The 16798-nt window shown below is 46.3% G+C and overlaps 1 protein-coding gene across 1 annotated transcript; it reads right to left on the reverse strand.

Moving 5' to 3' along the window:
* Nucleotides 1-730: 730 nt before the first annotated feature.
* On the reverse strand, nt 731-9047 carry NFKBIZ (NFKB inhibitor zeta). The gene is made up of 12 exons (XM_040057114.1): nt 8891-9047; nt 8332-8471; nt 7352-7388; nt 7152-7255; nt 6262-7010; nt 5724-5829; nt 5246-5392; nt 4686-4749; nt 3905-4074; nt 3155-3265; nt 2897-3064; nt 731-2259 (listed from the first exon to the last, which is right to left on the reverse strand). Exons 2-12 carry the CDS (start codon nt 8458-8460, stop codon nt 2206-2208), a joined length of 1839 nt encoding a protein of 612 aa, XP_039913048.1. The 5' UTR covers nt 8461-8471; nt 8891-9047; the 3' UTR covers nt 731-2205.
* Between the last annotated feature and the right edge of the window lie 7751 nt (nt 9048-16798).

Here is a 16798-nt window from a genome sequence, read left to right on the forward strand (position 1 = left end):
CCTGTCATGGCTCTGCAGGACTGTCCCCATTTACTCTGCTGCTCCCTGCAAGGAAGCTCCTCCACATCTCCAGGCCTCTTCCAATCCCCACACTTTCACCCTGACCACAAGCAGCAGTAAGGGTGGACAGCAGGTTCATACAGTTACATAGAAGCCCTCTCAGTTTTCTTCCTTCCCTTTCCTACAGATCCTAACATGCTTTTATCTCAACTACTGCCCTCTCTCCAGCTCCATGCTCAGCTGGGACCGGCTGTGATGACAGCTCTTCCCCCAAAGGGTGACTGCCAGCTCATCACCGTCTGTGAGGCAGACAGCCCATCCCCATGTGTACGGCCCTATCTCCTAACACAGGCTAACACCTGTGCTAGGGTGACACCTGTGCCTGAGCTGCCACAAGTGAGGACCAAGGCAGGGAAGTCACAGGGAGAACATAAGTGTCAGAACCACTACCATTCCTTAGAGTATGCAGGGACAAGTGTTCAAGTTCCAGCCTGGTGATGATCAACTCAATTTGGGGCACACCGACTAAATTCACAGACAAAACAACTGCACAGTGCATGACCCAGAACACCAGCATCCCACAAGAGAAAGCATAAACAGCAGCATGGCAAGACTTCATTCCATCTTAGCAAATGGCTTTTCAGCCTCACACTATTACCATGCTAAATCAGTTTTACCTCAAGGTTGGCTTCTTTGTCATTATTTGTATCACACACAGTAACCACCAAAACTGAATCAGCATGTTTATTCAAACACAAGTTACACAAAACCCTTCAAGAAATACATTGCAACAAAGCCTTCGCATATCAGATTTTTTTCATTTAGCTTGTCTACAAGACATACTTTGCCAAAACAGCATAATCAGACTAATTAAATGGTTACAACAGAGAACTGCATGTGAATGAAAAAACAGTTTAAGAGCAAAGACCATACAGAGAACGTATTACTGGATTACAGCCCAGCATGGATCATTCAGAAAGTGAAAGGAGGAAGTTTTATCCAACAGAACGCAAGTATACAGCGTCGTTAGTATACATTTTCCATTAATAATTATTAAAAAATAGAAAAACTGTTAACTTCAAATATTACTTTGCTAGCCTCTACCTATAAGGTAAAACCATAAATGGACTAACTCTGCTTAGGAGGTGGAAAACATTAAGTCTCTAGAATTAACTAGAGCCCAATTCAGCACGCTACTTATGCACGTGCTTAAGCCCCACCAACACTAGTAAGGTTTACACATGTTGAAGTATTATAATTAACATTGAGAGATTTCAGCATGCATCGACAATGAAGTGCGTGCCAAACTTGCACTGAACCAGGATCACATCCTTTAAAGCACAAGTTACATACATACCATAAAAATCACGATCCTCCCCTCTCAATCTATTGTTCTATCCCTAGAAAAACCCCTACTGGGTATGAGAAAAACTGACACGGTCCCCTGAAGAAGCACAGCTTTTCATGTGTTATTAACAACTCCAAAAGTAGGCACAAATCAGTGCCAGGGACAATCTATCTTAACTCTGCTTTCCATCCTCAGCCTTTCAGAACAACAGAATTTACCCAATTTGCACCAATATAGTATTAAAACTCTGCATGGAATTTGCAGGTTCAAGACCAAGGAACTTGTTTCTTCAGATCCTTCCCCAAGTGATCAATAGATTCTTAGAACTATACAACTGTACAATAATGTCAGCAACTATATACAATCCAGCACAAGATACTGGAACAAAGACACAAAGTTACATAAATAAATGTTCAACTTCAAAAATAATTAATTTCTCTTGCATTTAAGTGTTACTAAAAACACAACAACAATCCTTGCAATTTTGACCTGTATCAGCCCTCTCTAAAATTTAAAAAAAAAAAAAAAAATTCCCATAGAATTGCCCTTGTCTAGAAGTTCTCTCTATGGCTGTTTAAATACAATCAGTCTCGCCATAGCTATGAAATACAGGAAGCCAGGAAAATGTTCCACATACTTGGGAATGAAGCATTCCCTTTTGGTTGGAGGAATTTGATTGCTGGGTTTGGGGTGTTTTTACTCTTACGTAACCCACTATATAATAGTGAACAAAATACTTTTGTTTCATAGAAACAACTAACATTTGCCCACACCAGGCAAATGCTCTATTTACAGATTCATTAGGACTGCCTGACTGACAGTGAGTGTAAGTTGCTGAACTCCAAGAAACATGGAGCCTAAAACGGCGACACTCTCTGCTGAATCGCCTTCCCTTTGAGGATGCGTCTTATCTGGAGAAGAGAGAAAGACAAAAACATCAGTATTCGTTGTCTTGAAGTGAATCACAATCTGAAAAAAACCCACCCTAGATCCAGTTTTGCATTAAATTTATCCAAGCCTAGGTCCTGAGCTCAGTTACACCAGAAATCATCCCACTTCACAGCATCTGAACCAATGAAAGGCAACAGTCAGCAACTCAGCTGTGCTTAAGTTACTAATCTTGGGTCAAGAGTGAGTTTTTTCAAGTAGGAAAAAGGGATTTTTTTCATCTGTTACTCAGGCCTAACAACTGCCACTACTAATTCTGACAAGAGCAAGTAAAGTATGAACTGAGGCCATACCAAGATGAGCAAGAGAAGGGGTACTGCCTCCAGTACATTGCAGGGTTACAGAGACAAAGCCTATCCTGACAGGTAAAAGCTTTTGAGATGGAAAAAATAAAAGCTGCACGTGAAACCTAAAATTTCAGGTCTGTACATTCTGCCTGATCTCGACGTTGAAGCTAAAGATCTAAAGAATAAAATGCTATTTGCTAAATCTTTTCCTTGAAAACCGCAGCTCAAAACCCCAAAGAAACTTCTGGAGTGGAGTACGGCTTTTGCGTGGACAGGGACAGATGGAAGGAGAGGGCTGTTAAGAGTCTTTTACCTGTTCCCCTACAAGGCCGTCAGGAACCAGATGAACAGGCTGCTCGTTCTCCAAGTTCCTGGCACTGGGATCGGCTCCCTTGCGCATGAGCAGGCGCACAGCGTCCAGCTGGCTCACGCGGTACTGCAGGCTGGCTGCCACGTGCAGGGCTGTGTTGCCATTGTAAGCCTGGGGACCACAAAGCAACTCCATGAAGGAAAAGCAGGGGCACGAGCCTCTCTTTCCCCTATCTGCGTTATGAAAACAACCACCACGTACCTTTGCATTAACAAAGGAGAGACAGTTGGGCAGCTCCAAAAAGAGACGGATGAGCTCCAGGTTTGCCTCTTCTGCTGCCAAATGTAAGGCGGAGCGACCACTTTTGCGATCCTATCAAAAAAGAAACCGTTTAGTCTTCCCTGCAGGTGCTTCACCTATCCAGGGGGAACGTGCAGACAAATAAAAATAGAAAGCGAAGGAACTGCAAAGTGTTGCGCAAACATACTTGCGCTACAATTCATCAAAAGTCAATCTGAATATATATATTTTAATATCAACATCTAATGAACAATGGAACCTGATCTCATCTGCAGGTAAGCTTGCATCATGCAATATTTGATATTTTGGTTAAGTAATGGTCCGGCCCACGGCACAGACCCGAACTGCACAAGTAAGCAGTTTTTAATTAAAATTTGCCGTTCAAGAACAAGGTGTCATCAGCACCCTACTACTATGGGTACCTCAGAGCGCTCCAAACATATTCTTACTTTTACAACACTACTCACTGCAGCCAGCGTAGCATCATTCTTAGTCTGGAGATCAGACTGTCACCTCCCTCTTTCCCCAGGGTTCATTTGCATTGATAATACCTTGCTCTGAATAAATGCAGCATTCTCATCCCATCTGGGTAAATTAAGCTTTCAAATTAGTCTACTTCCTTTTCAATAAATGGAGCATGGGAGAAAGGGACATATTCTGCTTCCACATTCTCTCTGGATCTGGCACTTCAGACTAAGGCATTTCACTTACTCTTGCTTCAACAGAGGCTCCCATTTGTATCAGAATCTTGATGGTTTCCACCAGGCTCTTGTTTCTCAGCAGAAGCTCCTGGACCTCAGGGGAGTGAGGAGGCTGACAGTTCTGCAGTTCATGCAGCACAGCATTATGGGCCAGAACCGCACAGTGCAATGCTGTCAAACCTGAATATCAAAAAAAAAAAATTATCACGAATGAACAAATGCAAGACAGAAGTCATTGACTGGCTGCTTGTTTCAGAGGTTGGATAAAGGAGTTTCTACCCCCACTAAGCCCACAGACTGTTCCATATTTGTAGGTGACAGTGACTGGTCCAAAGCAGCTTGAGATCTGGACTGTCCATCAACATAAGAGTGAAGGAGCAGCCTACTGTGAGCTCTCAGCCAGCAGATGATGAAAGAATCAGTATCTAATATATTTTTGTACAAACTATATGTTAGAAAGAGCTGTTTTATGGAAAAGGGGTCCAAATAGAACAGCTTTCTACTGCCAGATTCTGGCTTCTGTATCCACTGGCACAATGCTAGCACTCCAGTGTTTTAAACAATGGCCAATTACAGCCTGCACTCGCCATGCCAAACACAGCAACCACACATAAGAGCAAAGAGCTCCTGACAGACACAGACTAATCACGCTTTCATCTGACAGATATGTCAATTGTACCTGTAAACTTCCATCTGAAAAAAAAATATTGCGTTTTACAGCATTCCCATCAGTAGCTATAAAACTTGTACTATCCAGTAATCCTGTAAATTATAAACTCTTAACTACTCACCATCATAGTTCGTTGCCTCAAGGTCCACATACTGATTGCTTCCTATGGCTCCCTTTTGGATTGCCTACAAAAGTGGGAACAGGTACACATTTAGGTCTTAACCAAACCACACACTGCTTCAAATTTGTTTCTTGTCTCACTGCAGTAACTGCAATAAATTTGCAATAAATAACAGCATCCCTGGAAGCGTTCAAGGCCAGGCTGATTAGGCCCCTGAGCAACCCGGTCTAGAGAAAGGTGTCCCTGAGCACAGCAGAGGGGCTGGAACTAGAAAATCTTTTAAGTCCTTTCCAACCCAAATCAGTTGATGGTCCCATGATTAAGAGGAGACTTACTGTTTTGGTTTGGAAAACTAGAGGATTCCCCCAAAATTACTCAAAAATGTTGATGAGAACCTTAATGAGAAATACAGTCCCACTTCATGCTCAAGGTAAGAGTGTCAAAAGGCTACCCAGAGAGAAAGATAAAAGAAGGAGTGGTGTTTCCAGAGTTTCCCAACACAGCTAACGCCGAGGGTAAGAGTCAACGGCCGGGGCAGAGCTGTGCCTGCCTGCTCTTACCTGGAGGACCTGGGCATGCCCCTTCTCAGCGCAGACATGCAGCGGCGTCCTACCCCAGCAGTCTGTGGTGTTCACTTGAGCCCCCAAGCTAACCAAGTCCTGCACAATGAGATGCTGATTGGCAGCCACAGCAACCTGGAAAGCACTCTGCAAACATCGAGAAGAAAATTTAAGCTATTAGTCATCTGATCTCTAACAGGAAAGAGCAACTAAAACAAATAAAAACCCTAGCTACCTGGTATTATTTAAGCAGTGATTATGAATACTAGGAAGCCAGGACAAATGAAGCAGAGCACATAGTTTTACCAGCTCAAGGTGATCCCAAGAAGTATTAATAGCTCAAGGTTAATATTAGTATGCAGGCTAAATCTTGGGGTTAATATTAAATAAGCATTTCACCACATCTTTCCCAAGGTTCAGACGTGCAGAAGCACTCAGGTGCACAAAGCAGGTGCAAAGACTTTTCTCAGAACCTCACCTGGCCATTGTGCTCTTTAATATCCAGCATGTGCAGGGCAGCCATCTTCCTTGCAAGAACATAGGAGAGCGCTCGACGGCCCTGGGCCACAGCGATGTGGAGGAAGCTGCAGGAAAGAGGGGCAACAGAGTTACACCACCAGACATAAACTAGGGCTCAAGACAGCAGAGAACCGAACGTACAGGAGTGTTATGCTGCCAGCTTCAGACCTCCCCTGCGTAACTAAGACGGGAACACGGGTATTTTCTTACCAGGGCAATTTAAAGCATCTAAATTAGAATGTTTTCCTCCCTGTTTAGCCAAGTCTAACTAACAATAAGCACCCGAAATTAGAAAAGACATCTACTCAAGCGTGCTGGAGCTCTGCATCGCAGCCATCAGCAACACCAACACCTTTCACTTGATCAGCCAAACCACTGCACTTGTGACACAAACACTGCTATTGAACTGCTTCCCTATAACCCACGGTCTGCCAAAACCCAAACACAAACATTCCCCAACCTCCCACAGAAGAAACACCGAGATAAACGGCACCCACGTGTCTCCATCGGCATCTTTTGCAAGGAACTGGTCTTGAGGGATGCTAGCCAGTTTGTTCTCCTCCTGTTCCACTTGCCACTGAAAAAACGACTTGCCCAGCTGCGTCGTGCTCCTGGCAACGTTTTGGTCAGGCAGAGAGACGTTCAGAGCAGCCAAAGAGACGCTGCGCTCCAGACTGCCACAGAGGTTGCCGAAGTTTGGGGCGTGAGGGGCAACCTCGGCCTGCGGGTGGGCACTGCTCAGCGGCTGGAGGGGACCGGAGATGCTCTCCGAGCCTTCCGAGTCGTTCAGGAGTGAGGAGAAGCTCTGCGACGGGCAGTACTGCAGCTCATGGCTCTCAAAGGTGTTCTGCTGGTAGGCAGGAGACTGGTCACTGCCAACAAACGGCCTGTAGTCCAGGGAGGCGTCCGAAGGATAAGCCTGCGACAAATCTTGGTTCTGCGACGCGGGGAACTGGTAATGCTGCGGCGGATCAAGCATATGCTGGCTGGTGTGGTCTTGGAACGCTTGGTACTTCTGGGACGGGGAGAAAGCCTGCGTTCCCGGGCTGTCCTGGTACTGCTCAGCAGGCGAGCCGTGGCTGGAGACTGAGTGCAACCAGCTCACCTGCACCGTGTTCAGGGAAATGGGGCTCGACTCGTTCTTGATGTTTATAATGTTCTGCAGCAGATCAGAACTGTCGTGCTTTGGGTCAGTTTTATGTGTCTCCTCCATGCTATCCATAGAAGTTGGTGTCTGGGGTGGGGTCTGACAGCAGGGGAAAAAAAAAAAAAAATGCAAAATCAAAAGAAGCGCCAGAAAATTAGAGGAATAGTCGTATCTGGTAGTTTCTGATCAGGCAAAGCAAACTGAAAAATAAAGGCACGGAAAAAATTACTACAAACTTACCAGGAGATGTGGGTGAACATTTGCTTGGCGTTTAAAAGAAGGTCCATCAGAAAGGAGTTCATGAGCCTTTCTTTTGCCACTGTGGCCCAGTATGCTCTTCAGTTCTGATGAAAAGAAAAGAAATTTAGAATCCATCTGGAGGTTACTCTTACAATTGATTTAAAATGTTACTGCAGGGTATGTATTAAAAAATGGTCTACCTGTGTATGGCTCGTAGTTCACCAATCCTCCTTGTGCCTGTTAAGAAAAACGCAAATTTTTCTGTCATTATGATGTTATTTCTGGGGGAAAACAAACTAAAACAAATAAAAAAAACACCAAAAATAATCCACCAAAAAAAAAAAAAAAAAAAAAAAAAAAAAAAGGCAGCTATGACTTCCTTCTATAAACATAGAATATACCTTAGAATAATTCTAGTATGTGGTTGTCTAACCCTAACTTAATTGCATTTAATTAAGGTTAGAAAATGGAAATACTTTAATGAAACTTAAATAAAACCCACTGTTTTTCATTAGGCTTTTTAAGCCATTTGTTATAATACCACAAAACTCAAGAAAATCTTGAGAAAGACACTATTCCTTCCAGATACCTGAGGATTTTTTTGAAACATAAATAACCCAGCCAATTTACACTTTAGTGCCGTGAACTCTTCTATGCAAAAATCTTCCTCTGGCAATACTTATCTAGGAAGCTTTCAAACACACACTCAGAAAAAAAGAATCTAATCAAATCAAAAATACCCCTTAATCTTCTCAGAATTTCCTATAATTTTTGTCTTTTTCGGACTGAAAGGACTTACTTTTACACCATGTGCATTGCACAGAGAGGCGCAATAGCATGACAAACAAATCTGAGAAGAATCCCTAACCCTTCCAATGAATGATCTCATTCCAGTCAACACGGAATTTCTGTGGTTTCGCAACACAAGTGTATCTTTATCCAGACTCCCTCTGGAAAATAAAACTTAGTAAAAACATTTCTAAGTGCCTCCTTCTCTTACTGTAAACCTTCTTTCTGATTTCTTCCCAGATGTATTCTTCCATTATGTGTTCAAAAACGCTGATTCCATCCGCAGCAGATAAAAGCAGAAGCCCACTTCTAGCGTTACCGCAAAGTGCTTTCTTGCCGGCTTCAGTAACCATTAAAATCGAACCCGTCAGCGCAGAAAGCTGCCGGTTACCTTGCTTTCCTCGGTGGCGGGACCCGAGGACATCTGCTTGCTGCTCCTGAAGTGCAGCAGGAGCTCCTTCACGGAGTTCTTCACACGGACCCCCTGGAAAGGTCCTCTGTGCTGCTTTCCGCCCCCCATGTGTTGTTCGACTGCGGAGACACGAAAACAAAACCCGAACTTAAGCCGCCCATTTCGTGTACATTAAACAAATAACAAATAAAGAAAAACAGAAAAAAGTAGCAACTCTTGTGGAAAGGCACCTAAATCCTGGTTTAGCAGAGAGGAGCCAGGGAGCTGCCCCGCGTACCCCTTTCGCCAGCCCACGGGCGTGGGGCTCCTCCGCTGCCCCGGGGACCGCCCTGCCGCTCCCGCTCCACGGATGGAAACACCCCGGCACCGGGCACGAAGCGCCGGCCCAACGCGCCCGCTTTTCACCGCCTCGGCCGCTTTCCACGCAGAGGGATCGCTCGGCGGCCGGCCTCGCCCCCTCCACCCGGAGCGGGACCCGCGGCTCCGCGCCCTCCCCGCCACCCCCCGGGGCCGGGGCCGCCGCGGGGACCCGCCGTACCTTGCAGCGCGGGGCGGGGGCCGCCCCGGGGGTCCCTCCGGCCGCCGCCGCGGCTGCTCACCGAGAGGTCCGAGTCGGATCCCGGCGAGCCCGGGGCGGAGGAGTGCGCCGGCGAGCAGCTCCCCTCGCTGGAGTGGGGCGAGGCCCCGTAGAAGTAGGCGAGGTTGATGGGGCTGCTGAGCGCGCCGCCGTCGCCGCCATCGGGCGCCGCGTCCCGGCTGCTCTCCACGATCATGGCGGTGCGGCGGGGCGGGCGGCGGCGGGGAGCGGCGGGCGGCGGAGCGGGCGCGGGCACGGCCAGGGCTGGGCGGGCGGCGCGGCGGCTCTGGGGGCGCGGGGCCGCGGCCGCGCTTATACCGGGTCCGCCCCCCGCGGGCGGGGCCGCGCCGGGCGGGGCCGCGCTTCCCGTAAGGCCGGCGGGAGGAGCCTGGCCGTGAGGGCCCGCTGCCTCGGCCAGGGACATCCCCGGCGGGGAGCGTGGCCGGGGGGGGGCCGCCTCACGCGTCGCCGGCCGAGCTTGCCCCTGCGGGCTTCGCGCAGTAACAGAATGTCCTGAGTTGGAAAGGCCCCGCCGGGACCATCGAGTCCAACTCCTGGCTCTGCCCAGGACGCCCCAGGAATCGCGCATGAGCCTGAGAGCGTTGTCCAAACGCAGCCTCGGCAGCCCCCGCTCACAACGCGTGCAGACGCTAATTGCCACGCTCTCATGGAGTTGCAGAGGTGGGATATGGCCAGAATCTCCCTGGGCCTCCCACCGGTGCCGATAACACTTCACGTCTCCTTGTCCCTCAGCCTTCGCCCCAGCCCTGCCAGTCCTCGGCTCCAGGACGCAGGCATGGAAGGAAGAGCGGAGAGCTCTCGGTCATGTGCATCGCGTGAGCAGCATCCAGCGAGAAGGGGAACGTGAGCAGTCACTCACAGCAGGGATGAGTCATGTGTGTTCCTCTTACCCGCCGTGGAGTAGGCAGGGGCACACAAGGAGTGATTTCGGTTGTAGGTTGCACCATACTGCGGTGGCAAGAGCCTCTCGGTGGAGGCCGCCGGGGAGAAGCGGGTAAGCAACACAATGCCAAAACAAAAAGTGGGCGAAACCGTGCAACTGCTGTTAACATCACTGAGTTATTGCCAGTGCTCACGGGGAGACTTCTCGGGTTTCTACTTTTCAAACAAATATTTCTGCTTTCCCATTTCCACTGCAGTCACCGTCTTCTAAAATACAAGTGAGCAATTTTGCCCACGAGGTTGAGATTAGGAGGGTTTTAGCACTGTGGCTGCTCCGATAAATATGTAGTAAAACAACATGGTCTTTCTAAAGTATATTATGCAAATTGGAGGGCTATAATTGATATGTTTTAATTGTATTGAATAACATGGGTCAGGTGCAATATGAAATTATATTAACCAGACCACGAGGAGGCAGGAGGGAATTGCATTTTATTTTTCAAATATCTCTCCCACCGCCAAGTCAAGGAAGGGTTTTGCTGAGAATTACCTAGGCAGGTTTCTTCTCCAAAGAGTGTTGTTTTACACCATAGATTGAATCTATGCAGCCAGAATGAAATTTGCAAGCAGAACCCATAAAACAAAATCAGATGCCAAGTAGTGCCAGAAATACCCCAATAAAGGTAAATATTCACTTGCTCCCTGAGCAGAAGCTCACTCCCAAGCACACCTTCTCCCTGATTTAACAAAGCACTTTACGCAAGTGAGGATTTATGAAATCAGGCAGTGTGTTTTAAACAAGCAAGGAGAAGGTTCCCCGTTCTTCAAGCCTTAGACCTCAGTTATGATACCTTAACCTTAGGTAGATGCTTTTAAGTATCTCCTCACTGAAAAGCACTTGATGCTCAGAGATCCTGGAGCCCACGAATGCTCTTTGCACATTCAGTGGCTGTGAGGAGGACCCACAACTCAGCTTTCCAAAGCAGACCCAACCGATGGATCTTTGCGTTCTCATCCCTGCCAGGGAGCCCAGAAAGCCACTCATTTTAACCTCACAGGAGGGTCTGCGACTCCTGCAAAATGCATCTCGTCTTTCAACAAGCAGGTGGTAATGCAAATCTGAGAGGTCAATAATCCACAAAATTAGATTTGTCATCACAGTTGCCTGCCATTCCCTTTAAAATGTTGAGAGTAAAAGAGATTTCAAACCAGAAGTGGATTTGTCTCATTGTAGTTCTGTGTTGTAGAAGGTCTCTAAACCACGTGCAGGCAGGGACAGGCAGCATCTTTATCCTTGCAATTCAATAACAATTTTGAAATGGATTTAATTGGAGATTAGTCTCTACATATGAATGAAAACTATTCTATAAAACCATTTAATGTGTTTGTTTGTTTGTTTTTCCCTAAAGAGGGCATGGAATTTCTTTTTGTCTTCTATTCCAAAGTCTCTACTCTCCTGAAGGCTGAATTGCTGACTTGCTCTCCTTTTACCAAGCAAAACCCATTTCAGGTAACACTCTGATACCTCAGCTCATACTTGTTTCATCCATGACATCTTATTTATCAGGTCTCCTGGCATAAATCTACTCCCAGTCAAAGCAGATTAAGGCAAGTCTAATTCCACCAAGCTCCATAACAAAAGGCTCTTTCAAAAATATACACACACCCACTGGTTGCACAAGATGAGCTGGCTCACAGCAGCCCTGTGTTCTCAAAGTGCTTCTGTGAGAGTTACTGGTAAATTATTGCTACATCCACAAACTGTAATTATTAATGCTGCAGACCTTGAGCTTTAATGGGTTTTGGCCCAAACACTACGTAACATCTGTGGTGACCAAAACCCTGTGAGGCATCTTCAACCAAAGTAAGTTCCTCTGGGGCAGGGTGGTGCCCCCCCAAAAAAGCACTTGTCACCTCTTCTCCTTGGGAAGGCATCCGGCTGGTTTCAGCCTTCTTTGGCCGAGCTGTAATTCAGTGTAACCCACCAGCCTCAGAGCTGGAGAAGGCTGCGAGGTGAGCACAAGGCAGCCGCCTCAGCTCCCTGAGTGCTGTCTGTCTGCCCATGTTTTTATTGCACCACCTCCCTACCGGCATGTATCAATGATGCCAGCTAGCGTTTGTCCTGAAACCACTCTTCTACACACCTGCAGAAAGTGAGATAGGCTTATCCTGGTATCTCAAGTAACAACAAAAAAGAAACAGAATGCACTTGTTTCTGAAAACTCTGTTTCCTCCCTCCCTCCCTTCAGAGCACAGCTCGGTATTGTAGCATTAAAAGCAATCAGCCTTGGTTTAGGTTAACCCAATATACTCGATTAATGAAATAACTTTTGAGAGTGTGACTTGTGCATGCCCATGAGCTACTTCAACTGGATCTGGAAAAAAACTCAGTTGAGAACAAAACCAAAATCCAGTTGTCTCGAAGCTTGTGCTTGCTGGGTAGGGGTCTCATTACAGAAAGCAAAGAGGCTGAATACCAACATCTTAAGACTTTTACCACCAGCTAAACATCCAGGCTAACCAGGGTCATGTGTATCCCCTTTGCTGTCCTAATCAGAATGAGCACAGAGAAAAGATGCAGTGAACGCTATAGGGAATGTAGGCTTTAAATAAATGAATGAATGAATAAAGCAATCGCAGTATGTGGAGCTTTGTCTTCCCTGTAGAGCAGCACGTAGTCAGTCTGCCAGGCACACTATATAACCTCCCTCTGTGAGTGAGGAACACGCCAGCTCTCAGAGCAGCCCATGGTTCAGCAGGAATGGGAGCTGAATAAATCTCTCCCCTCAGTCTGTCTTCTAAGCAGCAGCATGGAATAAGGGACAGCCTCTAGGTGAAGCGTCAGAGCACAAACTACTAGTAACAAGAAACTTGTTGGTTTTGCAACATGTTTCTGGAGCAGCTTGACCTTTGCGGTATTTCTTAAACTGGACATAAAAATGGTAGTTTACAATCCAGTTGCTTAATGCAAGTGAATATTTGCTGTGTTGATGTCAAACGTGGCTTATTCTCCACTGGGTGCAATCCAGGCTCCTGCTGCAGACTGTGAGTTGAGGTGTGCAAACACCGCTGCCACACCTCTGCACCCCAGCAGTGTTTCCCACAGCACACACCTCCCAAACCATGCAGCACAACACTCAATTTGCTTCTGGACTGGCATTGAGAAAAACAGAGGTAAAAGCTCAGAACTATTCCACTCCTAGAGAGCATTCAGGGTCTGTACCTGCGTCTGCTTTAAACAGTTCTGGAGAACACTTGTCCTCAGGCTGGAAGTGGTCCATGGCACAGTTTTCCTCTAAAAGCTGGTACAGACAGAGGAGTTAGTGTTTCTTCCCTCTTTGCTATACTTGTATTGCTACATTTTTCCTAGACTGTGGTCTCCAAGACTGACATTCCGGGATTACCCTGAACATCAAAAGGGGACATGTATAATTCTTCATATTAAAGAAAAACTTAGACTTTTTATTTAACATATTCTTTTGGGCCTTACTCCTTTGATCCAGAGAATACCCTCAATTCTGTTTACTTTTTTTTTTTTTTCTCTCAAGCTGTCTGATATTTAAAAAAAAAAAAAAAAAAGTGGGTTGCTCCTAAGTAGATCCTTCAACACTGTGTATATAAAACAGCTGAAATCAGTACAGAGGAAAAGAAACCCTAAGCCCAGCAAAGCTGGCAGAGTGGATCTGAGTTGTGTGGAAGCAAACATTTTCCTTGTATATATACCTCGTGTTTGGGGACATTCCTCCCAACACACTCACTCCCCTGGCTAGTCATGTTTTCTCAGCAGCTTACCTATCTCATTAGTTCATTAGCGCCTTGCAGCAGGAGTGCACGGCTAAGAAACACACACGCCTCTGATGTCACAGCCTGTAAACAAGGAGCAGGAGGCCGTTTCCCCATAGCAAAGGACAGTGTCATATGTCCCTTATATGGATATAAGAATATTATAAAGGATACTGTGTGCACAGTGAGGTAGAGTGTGCACTTAGGTGGTTTGTTGTGGTATTCCAGTTTAGAAAGGGAGTTGGCACAGTTTCTCAGAGCTGTTGGGGAGACATGGTATAGGTTTGGAAGGGTCATCATCAGTTTTCCTTTTTGCTCCTGTTAAGACATTTTTCCTCCTAACCCAGATGACCAACCTGGGCCAAAACCTGACATTCATAGCTCACATTAATTTCATGTTCTGCTGCCAGATGCAGGAGCATGTGTTGCAAGCACAGTGGGTGAGTTAGGCTCTGGTGTACTTTGATTTCAATGTTCCTACTTTCCACAAACAAGGACCGCTTCAACCACCTGTAAAACGAAACCACTTTCTAACAGGGACTGCAGAGCTGTCCCGATGCACATTGCCACTCAACACTTCAGTACAGGGATGGGAAGAAAAACTCTCAAAGTAAGACTTGAATGTAGAAAAACATGATTTTTTTTGAGCAGCTCTCTACCCAGACACTTGCATTGCTAGACTCAGTTTGCGTGTCGTAGCAGGTAAACTATCTAAGATGGATGTTACCATACATACAGGCTTCTCAAACATACATTTCTCCACTCAAAAACATTGTCTAGGCAGATTTTGAAAACTTGTGCTCTTCTTGGATATGGCAAACCAGTCACATCTACCAGACAGCAGGTCTAGCAGCTGGCCAGTCCAGAAACCCCAGGCACAATGTCAGTATTTATACAGCCCACCCGTGCAGCATTTGCATGGAAGGATCAACACCTGCAGGAAACCTCAGCACTGATTTGCACAATCCTACACAACCTGTGTGCATACCATCAGCTCAAGGTGCAGATCAACAAGCAGGAAAGTCCAGGCAGGAGCAAGACAACCAGTAAAAAGCACTTGTAGCATGTTAACACTGTAGAGATCATTGAAGGGAATCATCTAATGTCTTGAGCATATGAAATATGTGTTTTCCAGCTGATAGAGTTTAAATGCCTTCAGTTCAGACATCCATTCACTAACAGAATCCCAGCTTCAAAATACATGTCTGTCTGACCATTGGGAAAATCTTGAAACTCAGCTACAGAGCTGTCCTCCATTAGTCAGATAAAAACACAATAAACAGGAATTTTTATCATTAAAAAAGCACCTAAATCAAGGCAGACAAATAAAATTTTATTATGGTAGGGAAAACGTTAGGTGGCTTCCAGACAGCAGTACAAAAATTTTCCTGGTGCTTAGGATGAGCTGCATCTACTAGGCCAGGTTTTATCTTCAGTTAAATGTGTGCTGGAACAGCTGGGACAATACCTCTCCACCTGTGGATCAGAATTTGCTGTCACACAGGTCTCAACCACAGATGTCCTATGTCTGCATAAAAGATACACATATCACAGGAAGGATCCAAATACTCTGTTCTTTCTATAGACTTAACAGCCACCTGCTACAGGTTTAGAAAGAAATTCATGACAGTAATGACAGCTTCACAGTAATATGTAAATCATGCACAAGTTAGCATAAGACATCAAGAAAGTTGGAAATAAACTCTTTGATTTGGTGGGGCATTGTGCAGAGCTCTGTTCCCAGGCGCTGGCTCCCTCCTCCAGTTCCCAGCTGGGAAAAGACACCTTCCACAGCCAGACGCATCCTGTCTGACAGGACGCTGCTCTCCACAGAAGCCAGCCCATGGATGTTTAAGCTTCCTTTTAATTTCCTGCCAATTTCTTAAGAAGAAAGCAAAAGTAAAGGCAGCTCTTGTTTCTACCTCGAACATTTTGTCTCAGCAGTTTGTGACTGGGAACACATAAAGTCACACAGGGGGTTCTTAACAGCACCATCAGGACTGAGTTTTGCTGCTCTCAAAAGTCCAGGTGAGAAGCAAAGCCAGGTCAGACCACTGGGACTGCAGCAGCAGCCAAAGTAAGGGATGGGATCCTTCCTGCCACCCTGCTGCTCGGAGCAGCCCAGGGATGGGAAAGGAAGCTCCCCAGTGCCCAGGACTGCTGCTGCAGACCTCTTTCCAGCAACTGATGAAGATAATGATGATGATGATGATGATATCCCAACCACGACCTCCAGGGTGGCAGGCTGCAAGGCTGCCCCAAGCAGCCCAGGGCTTGGCTGGTGCTTGGCTCCCTGTGACAGAGGGCATTTCCTCCCTGCGCACACCCTACTCCCACCCACTGCCGCCAAATGCAACAGGAAGTGTGCCTTGCTGCAAAGAAAGTAAATAGAAGTCTAATGAGGAAAAAAAATAAAAAAAATCACTTGCTGGAACGTGATCACCAAGCAGATACTGGAGTTTTGTTTGGAGCAGAAATATGGCCTTCTTTTCAATGCCCTAAATGGCATTTGTTCCTGACCACTGGTCACCCAGACTGGCTGAGGGAGAGCCCAGGGTGTCCCCTTTTCTCCGTGCCTCTAGCAAACCTCCACATCCCTGGCTTCCATCTGAAGTACGTGCGAGCTACCCACCCCGCGTGCACGTCTCCAACGTCATCATGGCACACACAAGCCCCCAGACATCTGGGGTCTGAAAACCAGACCACATTGCATCCTCCGCACGGCTCTTTGTGCCGAGCTGCCCTCCCTGCCGGCCAGAGACAGGCACGGTTAATGAACCAGGGTGCTGCATAATCAACCTCCTGTGGTAAACCATGGAAACCCTTGCCAGGCGATGAAAAAAGTTTATGGTTTGGTTTAATAAGCCCCTTAGCATAACAAAATTTAAAGTGAATTTTAAACTCATTAAACTTACTTCTTTTCATTCCCACAGACTTTTTTTCTGAATTACAAGAAAGTAGGTGTAGATCCCTATTTTTATATGCTTCCTTGTGTTGTCTCACACTGCACCATGACAGTTTACTCCTGTCCCGTTGAAGCTGGCAGGCTCATCTGTTGATGGTGCTCTGCTATTCCAAAATTACTGATGAGCTGCCAGGAAAGAATTGTAACCAAGATTATACAAAACAACTTTTTTCACTAACAATGCTTCTTCCATTCAGTACTCTCAAAGCTTAGCTTTC

Source organism: Hirundo rustica, chromosome 2, assembly GCF_015227805.2.
Source record: "Hirundo rustica isolate bHirRus1 chromosome 2, bHirRus1.pri.v3, whole genome shotgun sequence".
Classification (NCBI taxonomy): Eukaryota; Metazoa; Chordata; class Aves; order Passeriformes; family Hirundinidae; genus Hirundo; species Hirundo rustica.